Here is a 17,120-nt window from a genome sequence, read left to right on the forward strand (position 1 = left end):
ATTATGATTATCATGTATATGATTGACATTTATAATGTGATTACCAAACATTCTTAATATTAAGAGTGGGGAAATTAATATTTTTTTTCAAATATTAAATATATGAATGATGTTTTGGAGATAAGGAAAATATTGGTGGATAAGGAAACCAAGAAGAAAAATATTATTTGAATACATGGGGATTAGTAATTTGGCAGAGATAAGGCCATTCAAATATCCAAGAATTTTGAAGGAACTACATTATGATGAAATAAGGCAGTTTTTAGACCCACTATACCTATTTAGTTTTAGAATTAAGTTCATTCAATAGAAAGAGGGGAATGCGAAACAGTTGCTAAGTTTTCAGGGTGGCTTAAAAAATTACCACTAGAGTGTAAGTTTTAGTCAGACCTGGGTGAGTGATTAAGATCAGATGGTGGCAGCAATAAAAATGGCAGCTATGTAGTAAGATATTCACACCCAAATGGAATAAATGACCTGGGAGAAAATATAAGTTTTCAACAAGTTTTAAATATGGCTTCAGCAATGGAAAGACCTGAGAATTTGTTTTACAAATATGATGGCAAGAAAAAATTAATAAACCTAAGGAGTAATTGGAGAATCAAGGAAATCTTTTTAATTAAAAAAGATGATTTGGCCTATTTAAAAAATACGATTGTATAAAGATTTTTATCTTATTACAAAATAAGATCATAATTGAATTATCTAATTTGCGTAAAATATGTCAAAATTAATGATATATAATATAGTAGATTGGCGATTTATTAATTAAAAGTGTCTGTACAACATATGTGTACTTCGACTAATTGTCCTTAGTTATGGTTATATAAATGCACATTAATGTCATTTAATCGTGCAAACGACAAAATGGCAATAAAGCTAATCCTATGTATTAACACTTTTAAATACATTTATTGAATGAATCGCCAAGCTAGTAGTATATATGTATATGTACGTATATATTTATACATATATACATTTGGTCATAATATAAAACAAAGATTTTTTTAAATATAAGAGAGTATAGAAAGAAAAACAATGAAATTGGTTGAAAATAAATATATATGTCGATTTTTTTTAAAGCCATAGTTTAAAAATAGTATTTTATACATATAAGTATCTTTTTAAAAGTGTTGAAATAATATAAGATACAAGTATTCGCTGAACTGCCCAACTTTGATAACAAGTTTTAAATATAACGTATTATTTTTATTCGTTCCTTTTTCATCAGTAACGTTAGGGGGAGGGAGCTAATTTTTTTTTATTGGTTGCTTTAACATAAATATATAATATTGATGTTAAAAAAAGCCCGATTTAGGCCGATCTAAAAACGGCTCGATTAAGATTTCAGCCAAAATATAATATGGACCATTATATTTTGTTCATAGATAGCAAAAAGGGTTGGACCTCTATTTTCCAAATTAGAAGCTTATGTCGGGTCGTTTTAAAAATCGACCCAAATCGGGTTATTTAACAAATCTTTTCTTTATCTAAAGGCACAAAATGTATATTGATTCTATATTATATAAGTTATACATTCAGAATATATTCTTTTCAATATAACATATATAAATATAATACAATTCAGTTGTATATTTATCAATTCATATCATAGATATAAACGCTTTTTTATATTTCCAAATTACTTATAGCCTTATAGACTAACTTGAAAAAAAATGTCTTGAAAATGAATATTATAATTTGAAATTCATAGCATAACTTAGAAATTATTTTTTATAAAGTGGCAAAACTATTTCTTAAATCTTCATATTATGATAGAATTTTAAATCAATAAAATCAAAAAAATTTTCACCTATCATATCAATTATCATCATATATGAATTTAGTAATAAAGATCATTACGCTCTAAATCTTACCATAATTAATCAAATTGACACTGAAAATATTATATTCACCTCATCATTTAAATATTATTAACCATTTGATAATATTTTCTTCTATTATCTTTATTTTAATTATATAAACCACAAGATCGTGGACACATGATTTTATACTCGTGATATATTCCCATATATAAGCCCTATGGATTTGCTAAATAATTCACTAAATCACACGTGAGTATTTGAAAAAAATAATAAAAATCTCATAAAAATTTGTTTTTAATATATTAGTGACCACAAAATTTCAATAAATAACGAAGATCATATAGTTGAAGGTAAAATTACTAATTGAAAAAATATCCATTATTTTATATAAATAATTAAGAAACAGAATCATTAGATTGTGACACTCAAGAATGTATCACAGAACTGACTCAATCTGCATTCATAGATCCAAATATTCAGTATCAACTTCATCAAGAAAATACTAGAGATGGTTTTTAAACTTTTATAATCTATCTATTTTTGAATAAAGGTCAAATAACATATAGAGTAGTTCCAATTAGCACCAATTTTTCCAAAGGAGGTTCACATAAATCAAATTCAACTGGTCCTATAATATCTGATGTTAATTTTTCATCCCAACAAAATCAAGTTTTATATTCTTATTATGATTAAGAGTTTTATAAAAATAATAGAATAACTCACTCATACAATCTTCAATTCAAAATAATCCAAATTACATGACGTTATCTTCTTTAGATGATATCAGGTCCAACTCCAATCTAACATTATATTCTTCTGAAATCTTGTCTCACAATTCACAAATCAATGACTTAATTAATTCCAATGCCCTTTTTCCTAATTCTATGAAAGACAAAACATCACTTTTGTCTACGAACAATGGTATATATTTTTATTATTTATTGTATTATATTCAGGCTAAAAAAATATTTTAATAAATTATTTAGTGAAAATATAAATCATACCTGATATAGCTTAAAAAGGAAAAGGGGGCAGGACAATTCAATCTTATTGAAAATTTGAAATTATTTTTTTTTAAAGCAATGTCCTGATACTTTTTATCCAATACTAGTGGCTGATTACCAAAATAATAATCAACACTTACAAATTAAAAAAAAGTTTGGCCTTTTAAATTACAAATATAAAACAAAAAATTGATCTTCTAATTTCTAAAGACATAAGAAAGGTAGCATTTTAAACAAAATATTAGGTTTCCATCATAATATTTACTATAAGCACAAAATTTTAAAAATAAAAACAATTTCTTTATTATTAATAAAGAATATTAATTCTATTACAAAAAATAAACTTACAGGAAAATATTTCTACTACAAGTAGAAGTGGACCTGTCAAAATTTTCTATCATGTTTTTTTGATTCCATTTTATATTTTTTTGTGAAAGGAAATGACTTACCCTAAAAAATATTTTAAAGTTTGGCCAAGCCTGTAAAAATATTCACTGATACCATATTGATGTCTAATAGGTGGCATTGGTACGTTGCTCGTATATGATTATTTTATTAGCTATATTAACACGATTTTGCTAAGGGGTACTATTAGGTTTGGGTTTTCTTCATAAATTTAACTGAAGGGCTTTCTTTAGGTTATATTATTTTTTTTAAAAAATTTATTTTTAGCTTTTTAAAAATATTAAATGGTTCATTTTCTGGAAAATTTAAATAATTAACTTTTAATTATTTTTATTAATTAATGATTTAATAACATATTATACATTTTTTGATGAGGAGGGGGGGGGGGTAGAGAGGCATCAGGAATTTTTTCTATCGTCAGAATGTTATTTACAAAAACAAGCAAATTTCCAAGGGGGAGGGTGGCATTCCTATAGCCTATACACATTATACAGATAAAATGGAATAACTTAGGCCTATTGCAATTATATTAACTTTTTTAATAGCTTCAAAAGGCTAGCGATGCCAATAGATAATTTATTTTATAATTAATGTTAAGTTTTATTCAAAGGCATTTAGAAATTACATGTTAATTGCTACTAATCAATCTGATAACATTTCATTGAAAATAACCTAGAAATTATTTTTAAACATTAAAAATACTTCATATTATATTATTATTATGTATTACTTATTAACATTATTTGCAAAATAGGCCTTGGACCAAAAGCGAAAAAAAAGGAATAAAAACCAAAGAAATATCATAAATTTTATTATTGGCAAATAAAGCTAATTTTATGTTTTATCATGATAAGCTTTTAAATTAAAAAAAATAAATGGATGTCATTATTTTCAATCATGGCATTACAATACAGGAGGAGTTAGTCAATTTTTGTGCCTATTATAATTATCCAAATGGTTTTCATTTTAAAATCGAAATTAGTGTAAAAATAATTTTTATGCATTTAAAAAATATTGATAAAAAGCTATACTCAATTTATTAAACCAAATATTTTATAGGGAATCCATGGGGAACCCGTATTTAAATCGTTTATCTAAGGGGAATTTTTTCGTGAACAATTTATATCGATTTATTAATTCTTTCTTTGAATATATGAAACAACTAGGGCAGTGCCGATATTAAGAAACGGATCCGATATTTTTTTATTGTTTTTGGTTATTTTATTATTATATATATAATTATGTAATCATTTTTATTTTATAAATAATTTAATAATAATTTATTTGTTATATAATCTTTTTAAAAAATAGTTTAAAATTTTACAATTTTTTTTGTTATAATTGATACTTTGATATTATTCATCCTCAGATATTGGCAATTGGGAAATGATAACTCCTAGTTTCATTTCTAGCTGGTATTAACAAAATAATTTAAAACCTTTTAGAGTATCTAACGAGTCACATTCAGTTAGTATTGTTAAACGGGTATATTTAACCTATTATTAACTAAAGATTTTGGCCAAATGTTAATAACTCAAGCTTATTTATTTTGCCCACATATGGCAAAAAGTTTTGGACATCTATTGGAATTTCGAGTCCTAGATAAAAATATTTTGGCGAAAATCTGGATATAGCCCTTTTTAAAAAATCGGCCAAACGGAGCTGTTCAACACTACACATTCACCCCATAAACATTGCAAATATTTTATATAAGATTATTAACTTTTGGAGAATGAAAAAAACAAAATACACTTAATCATTCGCGAAATTTAATTGGATATTTTTAAATAGAAAATATTGATATTTTTATGACATTGGTTCAAAGATAGATAAGATAGTAAATAAAAATCAATATAATTATCGGAATCGGATCGGAATGATGAAAAATTTGTGGATCGCCACAGTCTTAGAAACAAACTTCTTTTATTGAATAAAGTTCTTGATAAATACCTGAAACACCTTACGAACTTAACTGTTATATCGGAACGAATCCTTATAATTTTCGAAACCGTAATTGAGCCTTTATACAAAATCATTAAAAGTAGCGAACCAAACCTTTATATTTTTTTTAATCGGTTTGAAACTATTTTGCTTTATATGTGTATAAATTATAACTTAACTGTAATATCTGATAATTTATAAACTTTTCTTTGAAAAGTTTTTTTAATAACTAGTATATTGTGCATCATCTTAATCAAAATCATTTATGTTTTTGTGTCTTTCTATTTTTTTTTATTGTAAAACCTGAAAAAAATCTTAATTTTATTTTTTAAACCTTAACCGAACCGATTTTATAATTTGTTGCCTCAGAACCGTAACCATAACCGAACCGAATCCTTTATACATAACGTTTCAGGTCCCTTAGAAATACCCTTCACCCACCAATCCATTGGATTACGAAACACTTGATTTTCCCATTACCACTTTATCCTATTTTTGAAGTTTACTAAATTCTATTGTTTTATAGATATAATAATTAAACTCAGGGCCCAAAATTTTCTCAGATAGGGCAAATGCTCAAAAAATATATAATGTGCCAAACTTATTTAAAAAATTTACATCTTTTTGCCAGTCAAGCCCTTCGGTTTAAAATTGATTATTTTATCCCTTCACATTTTAAAGGTTCTTCTGAACGTTTTATAAATTATTCTGAATTTGATTGATTTATTTCCTTTTCAAATTTTGTTCTGACTAAATTTTTTTTCCACTAATCTTCAATATTGTATTTAAATTTAGATCAAGTCTAGAAGAAAATAAAAAAAAAATTTTTCGCGGTTTTTTAAAATAAAAAATTACCATTTATCTTTTAAACCCATCTAGTATTTTTATGAATATAAATATTTTTTTTAAAAAAAAAATGGGAATTCAATAGAATATCAAAATTCCATCTAGTCTCGCGTGATCATAATATCGCGTGATCAAGTGTCTCCTGATTATAAGTGTTAAATCGTATAAATCAAAAATTACTCCTTTTCTCGATATTTTCTTTAAAATATAATCGGAAATAAAATTTTAAGATGAGATCGCGTGTTACCATTTTCCGAGGGGATGATTATTATTATTTTATTTTTTTTATAGAACAAATTGTTCAATTTTTTCTCTATTCTTCCTTACATTTCATCAAAATACAAATGTTTAATTACTTTGTTTATACAAATAATATTTAAATTCTATTAATAAATTAAACTGTCAACGAAAGGTCGTTTTGAAAAAAAAAATGATTCTGAAAAAATATCGTTTGAAAAAATAATATTTGTATTATAATTTTACCTTTGTTTAATTTAATTAATTCAAAATAATGATTTAAACTAACAAACATTAGTCCTACACTTCTATCTGCAAAATAATATTATTTTACTTTTTAATTTATTACAACATTTTGTATACCTGTCGCTAATTCTCGCTAACTGTGAATTCAGGGTTAGATGGATTCTTCTTTGAACACAGTATATTACCGGGTATATAAAAGGAATATTTGAGTGGCTTTTAATTTATAGATTGAATTGAAGTTTTTGGATTAAAAAAATTTTAAGGGAGACCAGTTGTCGGTGCAAGGGGCTTGTTATTTTAAAACCAGTAACGATTAAAAATTTTAATTTTGTTCTAAAATATAATTCTATATTATTCATATTTGGGGATGAAAATAATTTATATTATTTAGCTATTTAAATTTTTTATCTGTTAAGACGTATTTTTGACGTGGAAATTATATATTTTTCTTAATATTTTTAGGTTGTATAGAAAAATTAAAAGTTTAAACATGACAAAATGGCCAATATATGAAAGTTGAATATCTATTTTAATATTTAGGAAGTTTCAGTTTGATATGTAATGCTTAAATATATGTTAAGATCATATTAGTAATATTACGACCATTAAGATTAGTAGAATCGTGACTTGTCGGCACAATCAATCAATTAATTTTCTAATATTATTATGGTACATAAAATTCCAAATAGGAAATTTTTTACTATAAAGGATTATGAAAAAGCTATAAAACTAAATGAAAATGATATGCTATCAAGGATAGTATCATCTATTAGAAGCTAAAATATAATCTATAAATGTAATATATAAAATGATAATTATTATTTAAATTTATTAATTTAATTTTTCATATTACATTTCAATTTTAATATAATATTAGACCTAAATAAATATTTTGCAAACTAAAATCTTCATATATATTGTGATTGACATATTATTTGATTAAATTCAAATTATAATTATATTTTTCAATCAGATATGATTAATTTTTTACCATATGTAAATTATATCTAGCAAACAAATATTTTTATATATATCTATTATAATTGACAATATAATATGATTCAAATTATTACATTTTATTAGATATGAACATTTTAGTTATCAGGATATTATTTTGGCCTGATAATAATATCAAATGATGTTATATATTGAAATATAGAATTAGATAAATTTTGAGTGAATTTTTTATTTATTTTATTAGGCTTACCTATTACAAATTTTTTAAGACATAAAATATATAAGATGGCTGGCACTAAGCCAAAGATAGGTCAAGATAATAAGCAAATAGTATTTGATGATGAGGAGAAAAATAAAATGGCTGAATATCTAATTTAATGTAGTAAAACTTTTTATGGTTTATTTGTTAAAAAGGTATTATCAATATTCTAATTATGAAATTTTTTATATTTCTGATCTTTTATTAAATTTTTAACAATGTTTTTGATTTATTATTCTTTTTTAATATAAGTTCCCTCTAGAATGGGGATGAGGTAAAGATCGCCTTTTTTTTCCTTGTTCTTTTAATTTGCGAATTACGAGAAGAGATAGGGATCGGGATAAATGATGGACCTGGGAGATTAATGTTTGAAGGGATAGGAATATTATTCATTGAGGTGTTAGTAATAGAACTAAATTAGGGGCTAGGAATATAGGGAAAATTTTGGGAAGAGAATCAATTGATGAGCTATGAATAGACATAATTGAGAAATTTGAAAGAGGATTTCCAAGACTTTCTCTTAATATAAAGGAATAAAATCCTCCTCCCGAAAAATATTTTCATTATATGGGTATATTCCACAAGATTCAATCCCTTTTGAATATTTCTTGAGGAGGCAGCCAAAGGTAAAATATCCTTTATAATAGAGGAAATATCATAGGGAAAAAGTGATCCCACGGTGATTTCGCATCGACGAATCTATACCATAAAAATTTTAAAGGTCCATATACTGTCTTGTCTAAAGGCTGCAATTAAGAGTGCAGTGTGGAGGAAAAGATAGAAGTATTATACCATTATCTATACTATATTGAATAGCATAAGATTGATGAGATATATGATTATCCAAAATTTTATATTTCTTACTTCATCTGTTATGAGAAACAATGTGACTTAAAAACATAATAAATTCATCCTCATACATCCCTGAGGACCGTCTATAATAAAATGATTATAAAATTTTTTATTTGGAAAAATAAACATGGGACGAATATAATTCCCTAAAGCGTTAACAGTCAGCTCCATTGTTACTAGAGTCCTTCGCTCTGCAGAGGTGGCTCCGACTTGTTTCTGACGCTTCGGCTCAAAAATTTTATTTCGGTCTGATAATAATATCAAATGATGTTATATTTAAATATAGAATTGGGTAAATTTTGTGTAAATTTTTTATTTATTTTATTAGGCATACCTATTACATATTTTTTAAGACAGTATAAAATATATAAAATGGCTGTCACTATGTCAGAGATAGGTCAAGATAATACGCAAAATTTATTTGAAGATGAGGAGAATAAAATGGTTGAAAATCTAATTTAATGTAGTAAAACTTTATGGTTTATCTGTTAAAAAGGTATTAAAAAATTGTAATATTATTTATATATTAGATAAAGATTCAAGCATATTATATCATGCTATTCAATTAAATAAATAAAATGGTCAGTGAATAATAGTTGTCTTTATTTATGAGAATAAATATTATCTCTAAGATCTCCCGAGGCTACTAGTTTAGCTCAGTTGCTGGTTTTAATTAAGAGGCCGTTCTATATTTTTTTAAAATCTGTATATGGGAATACTAGATTAACATGAATTAGGACCAATGCCAATTTATAATATGGACGAAACAGGTTTGACAACTGCAAAACCCAAAAAATTCTGCGCAGAAGTGTCAGAAATAAATAGGAGCCATCACCTTCGCAGAGCGAATCACTTGAGTAACAATGCGCTGGCTGTTAAAGCTTTAGGGAATTATATTCACCCCATGTTTATTTTTCCAGATAAAAAATTTTATATTCATTTTATTAGAGACGGTCCTCGGGGAAGTATTGGCGCATCCAACGGATCTGGCTGGATATAGGAGGATGAGTTTATTACGTTTTTAAGTCACGTTGTTTCTAATACCAGATGCAGCCAGAAATATAAAATTTTACTAATTTTGGATAATCACATATCCCATCAATCTTATCATGCTAATTCAATATTGTATAGATAATGGTATAATACTTTATATCTTCCTCCACACTGAACTCATAAATTGCAACTCTTAGAGAAGACAGTATATGGGTCTTTATAAAAATTTTATGACAATGGTATCTATTCGTGGATGCGAAATCACTATTGGATCTCTTTTTCCCTCTATTATAAAGGATGTTTTACCTTTGGCAGCCTTCTCAAAAAATATTCAAAAAGGATATGAATCGTGTTAAATATACCCCTAGAAAATATTTTTCAGGAGGAAGATTTTATTCCTTTATCATCATAGATCGCTCATATTAAGAGAAAGTCCTGGATATCCTCTTTCAAATTACTCAATTATGTTTATTACTAGCTCATCGATTAATTCTCTTCCCAGCACTTTTCCTTCTATTCCTAGCCCCTCATTTAGTTCTACTAACACTTTAATTAATGATATTCCTATCCCTTCAACGTGAATCTCCCAGATCCATCATTTATCCCGGTCCCAATCTCATCTCGTAATTCACAAATTAAAGGAATAAGGAAAATAAGGCTGAGATTTTTACCTACTAACCATGGGTTCGGGGCGTTCAAAAAATAACTTTTACTAAAACATTTTTGGAGAAAAAAAATTATAACGGTGTATAATTATAGGTAATTGTGGTATCGAATGGTATTTAGTAGATCTTATATGATCATTATTTTCGGAGCTATGATGATTTTGATTGCGCTGACTAGTCCTGGTTCTCCCCTACGAACAATGACATTATTAGATAATTATAATTTTTGTTAAACGGTAGTCTGAAGGATGGTTCTAGAATAACTTTTGGTTATGATTATTTCGAAGTTTTATTCTTTCAAATAGATTTAAAATTGTAATTAATTTCTCTACAATGAATAAAATAATAGTGAATAATTATAAGCCTACGTGCCATTTATATATTTTTTTTCTTTAGTAACATCTTGCGTCCTTCGAAAAAGGAGATTTTCATTATTATTTTCCCACTTATGCCCCCCCCCCTTCTCTTATAATTTATCGCCTTTACTATCTTTAAAGTGCTTAACGATCAAGTGACGCTAGATGATGTCAATAAAAAAAAGAAATCGAATTAGGATTGGCAAATAAAAATCAATATTTTTAATAAATTTTATTTACTAAATTTGATCAAAATACTTAATATAAGGAAGACATCGAATTATCTTAGAATTAGATAATTTTTATAGAAAAATACTAAATTTATTAGATAAAAAAAATATTTGACTTATTTTGTAATGTTCCAATTTTTGACATAATTAATTGTTAATTATAAAATTTAATCTTAATATAGTGAGAAATTATTTAATATTTTAAAAAAGGGTTCTGGAAATATTACTACTCAGTTCGGGTTCAATTTGCAGTCAAGAAAAATAAAGACTTCTAAGATTTAGTAAAAAATAATAGCATAATCAGTTTTTTTTATCATTTACCATAAAGATAATTATATCATTATAACTAGAATAATGCAATACAATTTTTAAAAAAAATATTCTTTTTGTTTTTAAAACTTTATAAGAGAATTATCATTAAATCTTTCAAAATCTAAATGTTAAAATTCAAAATGCCTAACTTGACAGTCCATTCCATGTACTCGACATTGGTATTTGAATTTAATTGTTTAATAGAAAACTAGTTTTCCTAAACTATTCCTAAGTTTGGAATACACTCCATATGATGAAAATATTCTACTGAAGCTGTTGATTGTTTTACTATGAATTAAATCCATCATTCATTTTTTTACTATTTCATCGGAGAACATAATTTTATTAAACGGGTCTGATGTAGCTTGGAATTTTACCATGATTGATAGTAAGAGGCTTGAAGATATAAAACTAGCCAGGTTCCATTTCCACTTCGGTTTCTTTGTTTGTTAAATTTGAAGCATATTTGGAGGTTAGAAGAGAGGATAAGAAATATGTAGGTGAAAGTATTATAATAATGTTGATTTTTAGAATGGTCCGTTTAAATAAACAAACATCTCAAGATATCTTTGTTCCTTCTACAAACAAAATCTTCAGGGCTTGCATAATATTATTTTAGATGAAATATTGAGTTAGCCGTTAAAAATCGGCTCAAAACGAGCCCTTTAACAACACTACTTATGATTTGTAATATTTTGTTATAAAAAATTGATTTACCTCAGGAAAAAGGTTAATTAAACCATATTTATCATGATATAATTGAATAACTAGTTTCTATCAGAAAAAGGAAGGAGAGGGAGAGTTTTATAATTTTTTGGACATAATTGCTATAAAACTAATAATCAAGATTAATTTAAATTAAGGGTATTAACGTATAACTTGGCTAATGCCTCAGGACATCCAATTAGGAAATAACAATGAAATTAAAATAATAAAACCATTATTTTATTAATCAAAAAAATAAAATTTAAAATTTGGTTTAACAGTTTTATTAGATTCATAATAATGTTCGTTTTAGAAAAACAATGACTTTCTTTCCGAATCACTGTAATTGAAATATAAGTTTTTTTTTATTTTTTCCAAAAAATCACAAATTTCGCCAACCCTAAATTGAACTAAAATGGAATCATGAATGACGTTTTTTTTAAAAACTTATCTTCCCAAAGTGCTGGAAAATTTAAAAACAAAAAGTCCTATATATTTTTGTTTCCCATTAATGCTCACATATAATTTATCAATAGCTCTTTAAATATAATGTACCAACGTAAAATATTTTTCTTTTTTTATATTTATCGTAAAAATTATTTGTAGGCGGCCATTTACTACTTATGATGTCACCGGAACTGCTCCAAAATCACAAGGTGATGAACCCGCATCAATCGATAGCCGCCGGAGTTAAGCAAGAGATCAAGGGCTTCAAGGACGAGAAACGGAGGAGTTCTCATAACGAAGGTATGTTTATGGTTTCCTGAATAAAATAAACTAAACACTAACCAGTAACGACTAATTTGAGCCACTCTTATACAACTTATCTTTTTATCAAGTTAGTTTCTAACGCACATTTCGTATATTCCAGTTACATAGTTATCGTTGTGATTGTGATAGTATAATGCTATTATAAGAAAATTATTAGTAAATCAAAAAATAAAAGATCTTTTTTTCTCTCTTTCTCGGTTCAGAACACTTTGCTCAATAACTTATATTTAATTTTGATTTTTAATTTTATAGTTGAGAGACGTAGGAGAGACAAAATTAATACCTGGATATTAAAACTTTCTAAGATTGTCCCAGAATGTGGCAGCGATCAAACTAAACAAGGGCAGGTTATAGTAAATAAAATTATCCATTTTTTAATTAATTAACAATATATATTTTTTAAATAGTAAAGAATATATATAAATGTATCTTGACGATATATTTCTATCTAACCATCTTTAAATTTTTTTAAGTAGCTGTAGTTTAGATACAGGATATACAGACCTGAGTTAAAGATATATTTTTCTAACATACAATTAAGATAATTTCTTTTATTGTAATGTGCAAAATGTGAAAATCTATTGTTAAAACCTAAATAATTGTATTCATCATTTATTTATCTTATTTTCGTCATCTATTATGGAAAATAAAACTCATCTTGAATTGGGTAGAGATAAATTCAGACAGATATTTACTACAAAAATCAGGATTAAATATTTATATCAGAGACCTCCAGGTACAATTAGTAGTCTGGCCTGGATTTTTTAAAAATATATTACATCTATTTTTATTTTTTATAGCCAATAATTCGGCTTTAAAATATTGGTATATCAAAAATATTAAAATTAGACCGACCCGTGTACCTGGGCCAGGCTTAGGGCCAGACCTGCAGGTCTCTGATTAATATAATAAAAAAACCGTAAAATAAAAAATTGTATCAAAATGTATCTATAAATAAATACAGCTAAAAATATATCTATAAATATACAGATACAGTTATTTTCTATCTAAATACAATAACAACTTTGATATTGGACCTTTCCTTATAACAGCTCTGGACGGTCAGGATTCTAAATTTTCTTATGTGTAAGAAGTTTTTGCTAGCTACGATTATGTTACATTTCGATAAAATTATGTAAATACTACTTGATTTTATATCGGTTAAAATGAGTTTTGAGGTCATATTTTTTATTGCTTCAAGATTATTATCTTATGTAGAGTGATATTCATTATTAAGTATTTTTCTCGGTTGGGTATGCCACTGGAGCTTAAAATCATGGATGTGATTATGGTATAACAGATTTTCCAAAAATGGCAGATATAAATCTTCCCCAATAATATAGGATCGCACTCAGTATCTTAGGTTTATATAAAATTGCTTATTTATCCCCCCCTCTTCCAAAAAAAATCCTGTTGATTGCCTACGATAACCTAAATAAAATACCCAATACTGAAAAATTAATTATATTTGGTTTAAAAGATCACAGTTTCAACCAGATCTTATGACCCGCTATAGTAAATGTTAGTTATAGGCGAAGACCTTATATTGACTAAGGTTTTGTTTCTATTATGCTACATTTCACATTCTTTTTAATTTATTTTTTAAAAAAAATTTCATCTGCCCTTATCTCACCAATATCACATATGTGCATATATATTTTAAAATATTGGCCATATTATAAATGTTGCTATGAAATAATTTTTCTTGCCAATAACTTGAGTAAAAATTACAGTAGATATTATATGTAGTTAAAATATGCCCTTTTCCATTTTTTGTCCTAAATAAAATTCGAAGAAAATCTGAGTCCCTTCGTTTGCAACCGTAATTATTATGAGTATCTCCCCATCCTTATGCATCTGCCAAATGACCTAAGCATTTAAAATAAGGATCCTTTTAAAAAGATGTAGTCTTAACTACATTTTTGTATAAGTAATTTGTTACAAGATACTTATGAACAAAAATTCTTAGTTGGTTACTTTAAAAAAAAAGATTCGATACAGCTATCGAAAAAACCCTCATAGTTTTTATAAATTATACGTTACGCGTAAATAATTGGAATTTCAATTTTATTTAAACTCTTTTGGATCTGACTCGAATTTTTTTATATTTAAATTATCTAACGATTAGACAACGTTAATGAGATTATTTTTATAGAAAAAGTTTTTATACCCTCTATTTTAAAGCATTCCCTAACAAAATATATTTGCATTTTAAAAAAAAATTGAAATAGTATTTTCCAAAATTATTTCAGAATCCTCTATATAAAAATATATTATATAAAACTGGTATATTTGAAATTTAAACATGAACAGAGTAAAGGTGGCATTCTCGCAAAAACCGTAGAGTATATTCATGACCTCAAGCGAATAAACGAAAATCTATTTACAGCCTTAAAAGATTGTGAACGAATGAGTCAAGAACTTGACAGGCTAAAAGTTAATGCCTCAAAAACTGGTATTCGACCCGAAACAAATATGCGGACAGATAATCGGTCTGAAATTGCAGGACGGGACGAAAAGTAAAACTTGTTTTTATAAATTTATTTATTTTATATAGAAGCACTAATGAAATTTATTATTCTCCTAGCTATCTTTTAATTATTATAATTTTGCCAACTTAAAAATTTTTTATTGCATTATCTTAATATTTTTATCGCTTGTCTCGGATTATTTTCGACCCAGCCCGGGTTTTATATTTTCAGGCCCGGCCTAGATTTTTAATTTTCTGCCCAGCCCAGATCTTTTTGAAATATACGACCTGGCCCGAGTATTTTTTTTAAAACAAATTCCCCTTCGTATGAAATCATGTTGAGAAATGAAGAGAACAATGTCGAGATGAAAAGAAGTAGAATAGAATCATAATATCAGAAAAAAACAGTAAATATATTTAACATTAATTAGACTTCGATCACTCACCCAAGAAAATGCCGTTCTTAGAGCCTTTATCAAGCAACATTTCCCTAATGTCGAGATAAGAATAGCCAGAATATCAGAAAATGACAATATAGAAAGTGTCGAAAATATTGGAAGCATCCAAGCCGTCGAGAATTTACAAAATTTACCGAATAATATAGTAAATCAAAATGCCGAGTCGAACAATTGCGAGGAGAGCAATTTAATAGGAATGAATGAAGGAGAGAGTTTACCATCGCTCGGATTTGAAAATGCAGGAGGAAATATCAATATAGTTAAAGGTAAACATGTTTGGTTCTTAATTTTTTAAAATTTTTCCCTTCCTTATTTTTTATAATGTGGAGTTATTTTATTATGATCAAAAAATTTACTTGAAGCCTATAAAAAAACAATCAGGCCCCTGGCCCAAATTTTTATTTTTAGGACCGAGTGTTTTTTTTTGTCATAACAAATTAATTAGTTTATTTTTTTTAATTAATAAATCAAAACTGGTCTGTATAATTTATACCGATTATCAGTTGAGCATGTCCTCTAAAAATAGAATCTAGGTAGAGATTTCTTTGTAAATATAGTATCTTAGAAACAGAATATGACTATCTTATTAAAAATGTCAAAAAGAAGAGTATAGGATACTAAAGGACCTATCTTAGATACAAGTATTCGTGCCATTATCCAATTCTTTCGATTATAACGTTGATGTTTAAATATGATTTTTTAAAAGTTGGATATACTATTCTTGGGTTCTAATTATTTTGCTAGAATTAAGTTCGTAGTTTGTAGCTGCAACCAAAATCCCTGGGAACTGGTTAAATCTAAGTATTGGAACCAAAGACTCTTAAAATTTCTAGGAAATCGAAACCCCTTTATTAAAATTTCCAAAACCGAAATGGTTTTTTTTATCGGAAGTACAACTCATGGATATGTTAAAAATTTTGAACCTTAAGATACCGGAATCGGGTAATGTCTAAGAACCGGAAAACCATCAAATTCAAATATGAACTTTAGTTTTACGCTCTGAGATTTCGGCTCTAATTATGTTTTTACTTTAATTTTAAAATATAATATTTAATTTATACATTAATAAATTATATTAAAAAAAAATGATTATCACAATTTGAATATATATTTTACCTTGCCTCTCCTATTTTTATATATTTGATTCAGGTAGCCTTTGAGACGCTTAAATAAAAATGTTCGAGATTTGATAGCTAATAATAAAAAAAATCATCGAATACTTCGATTTTATATTGCAATAAAATGATATGGCATCCATTATCCTACATCAAAAATCTTTCCTACATAATAATTCATTTATAGGTTGCTAAGGTTCTATTTGTATGGTCATTTTTTTTTGTGAAACAAAATTTGATAAATAAAATACGTTTATTGTAATTTAGGAATATTTTTATTACAGAATATTTATACATTGATTTTAGTGTCTTTGAATATTTCTAATTATTAATTCGTTTATAATATTTATACTATTTATTTCGGAAATTTTATTATAATATATATCTCGAATTTATAGCCAACTTTCATATGTTGTCATTATTCTAAAGCATGTAATATGACATATTCAAAACAACTTTATTTTGATATTCT

The 17,120-nt window shown here is 26.3% G+C and overlaps 1 protein-coding gene across 2 annotated transcripts; it reads left to right on the plus strand.

The window, feature by feature from the left end:
- Positions 1 to 1,936: 1,936 nt before the first annotated feature.
- On the plus strand, positions 1,937 to 17,077 carry LOC135929304 (upstream stimulatory factor-like). Of its 2 annotated transcripts, none has more exons than XM_065465828.1 (10): positions 1,937 to 2,075; positions 2,133 to 2,176; positions 2,227 to 2,337; positions 2,377 to 2,495; positions 2,540 to 2,747; positions 12,441 to 12,581; positions 12,858 to 12,958; positions 14,919 to 15,124; positions 15,507 to 15,799; positions 16,683 to 17,077. In XM_065465828.1, exons 1-10 carry the CDS (start codon positions 2,044 to 2,046, stop codon positions 16,691 to 16,693), a joined length of 1,266 nt encoding a protein of 421 aa, XP_065321900.1. In that variant the 5' UTR covers positions 1,937 to 2,043; the 3' UTR covers positions 16,694 to 17,077. The 2 variants fall into 2 exon arrangements, with proteins under 2 accessions (XP_065321900.1, XP_065321901.1); XM_065465829.1 differs by having other exon boundaries at positions 1,941 to 2,075; positions 12,858 to 12,952; positions 16,683 to 17,071.
- The last annotated feature ends 43 nt before the right edge of the window (positions 17,078 to 17,120 follow it).

The sequence above is a fragment of the Gordionus sp. m RMFG-2023 genome, chromosome 5 (assembly GCF_954871325.1).
Source record: "Gordionus sp. m RMFG-2023 chromosome 5, tfGorSpeb1-WG-v2, whole genome shotgun sequence".
NCBI classification, from domain to species: Eukaryota; Metazoa; Nematomorpha; class Gordioida; order Chordodea; family Parachordodidae; genus Gordionus; species Gordionus sp. m RMFG-2023.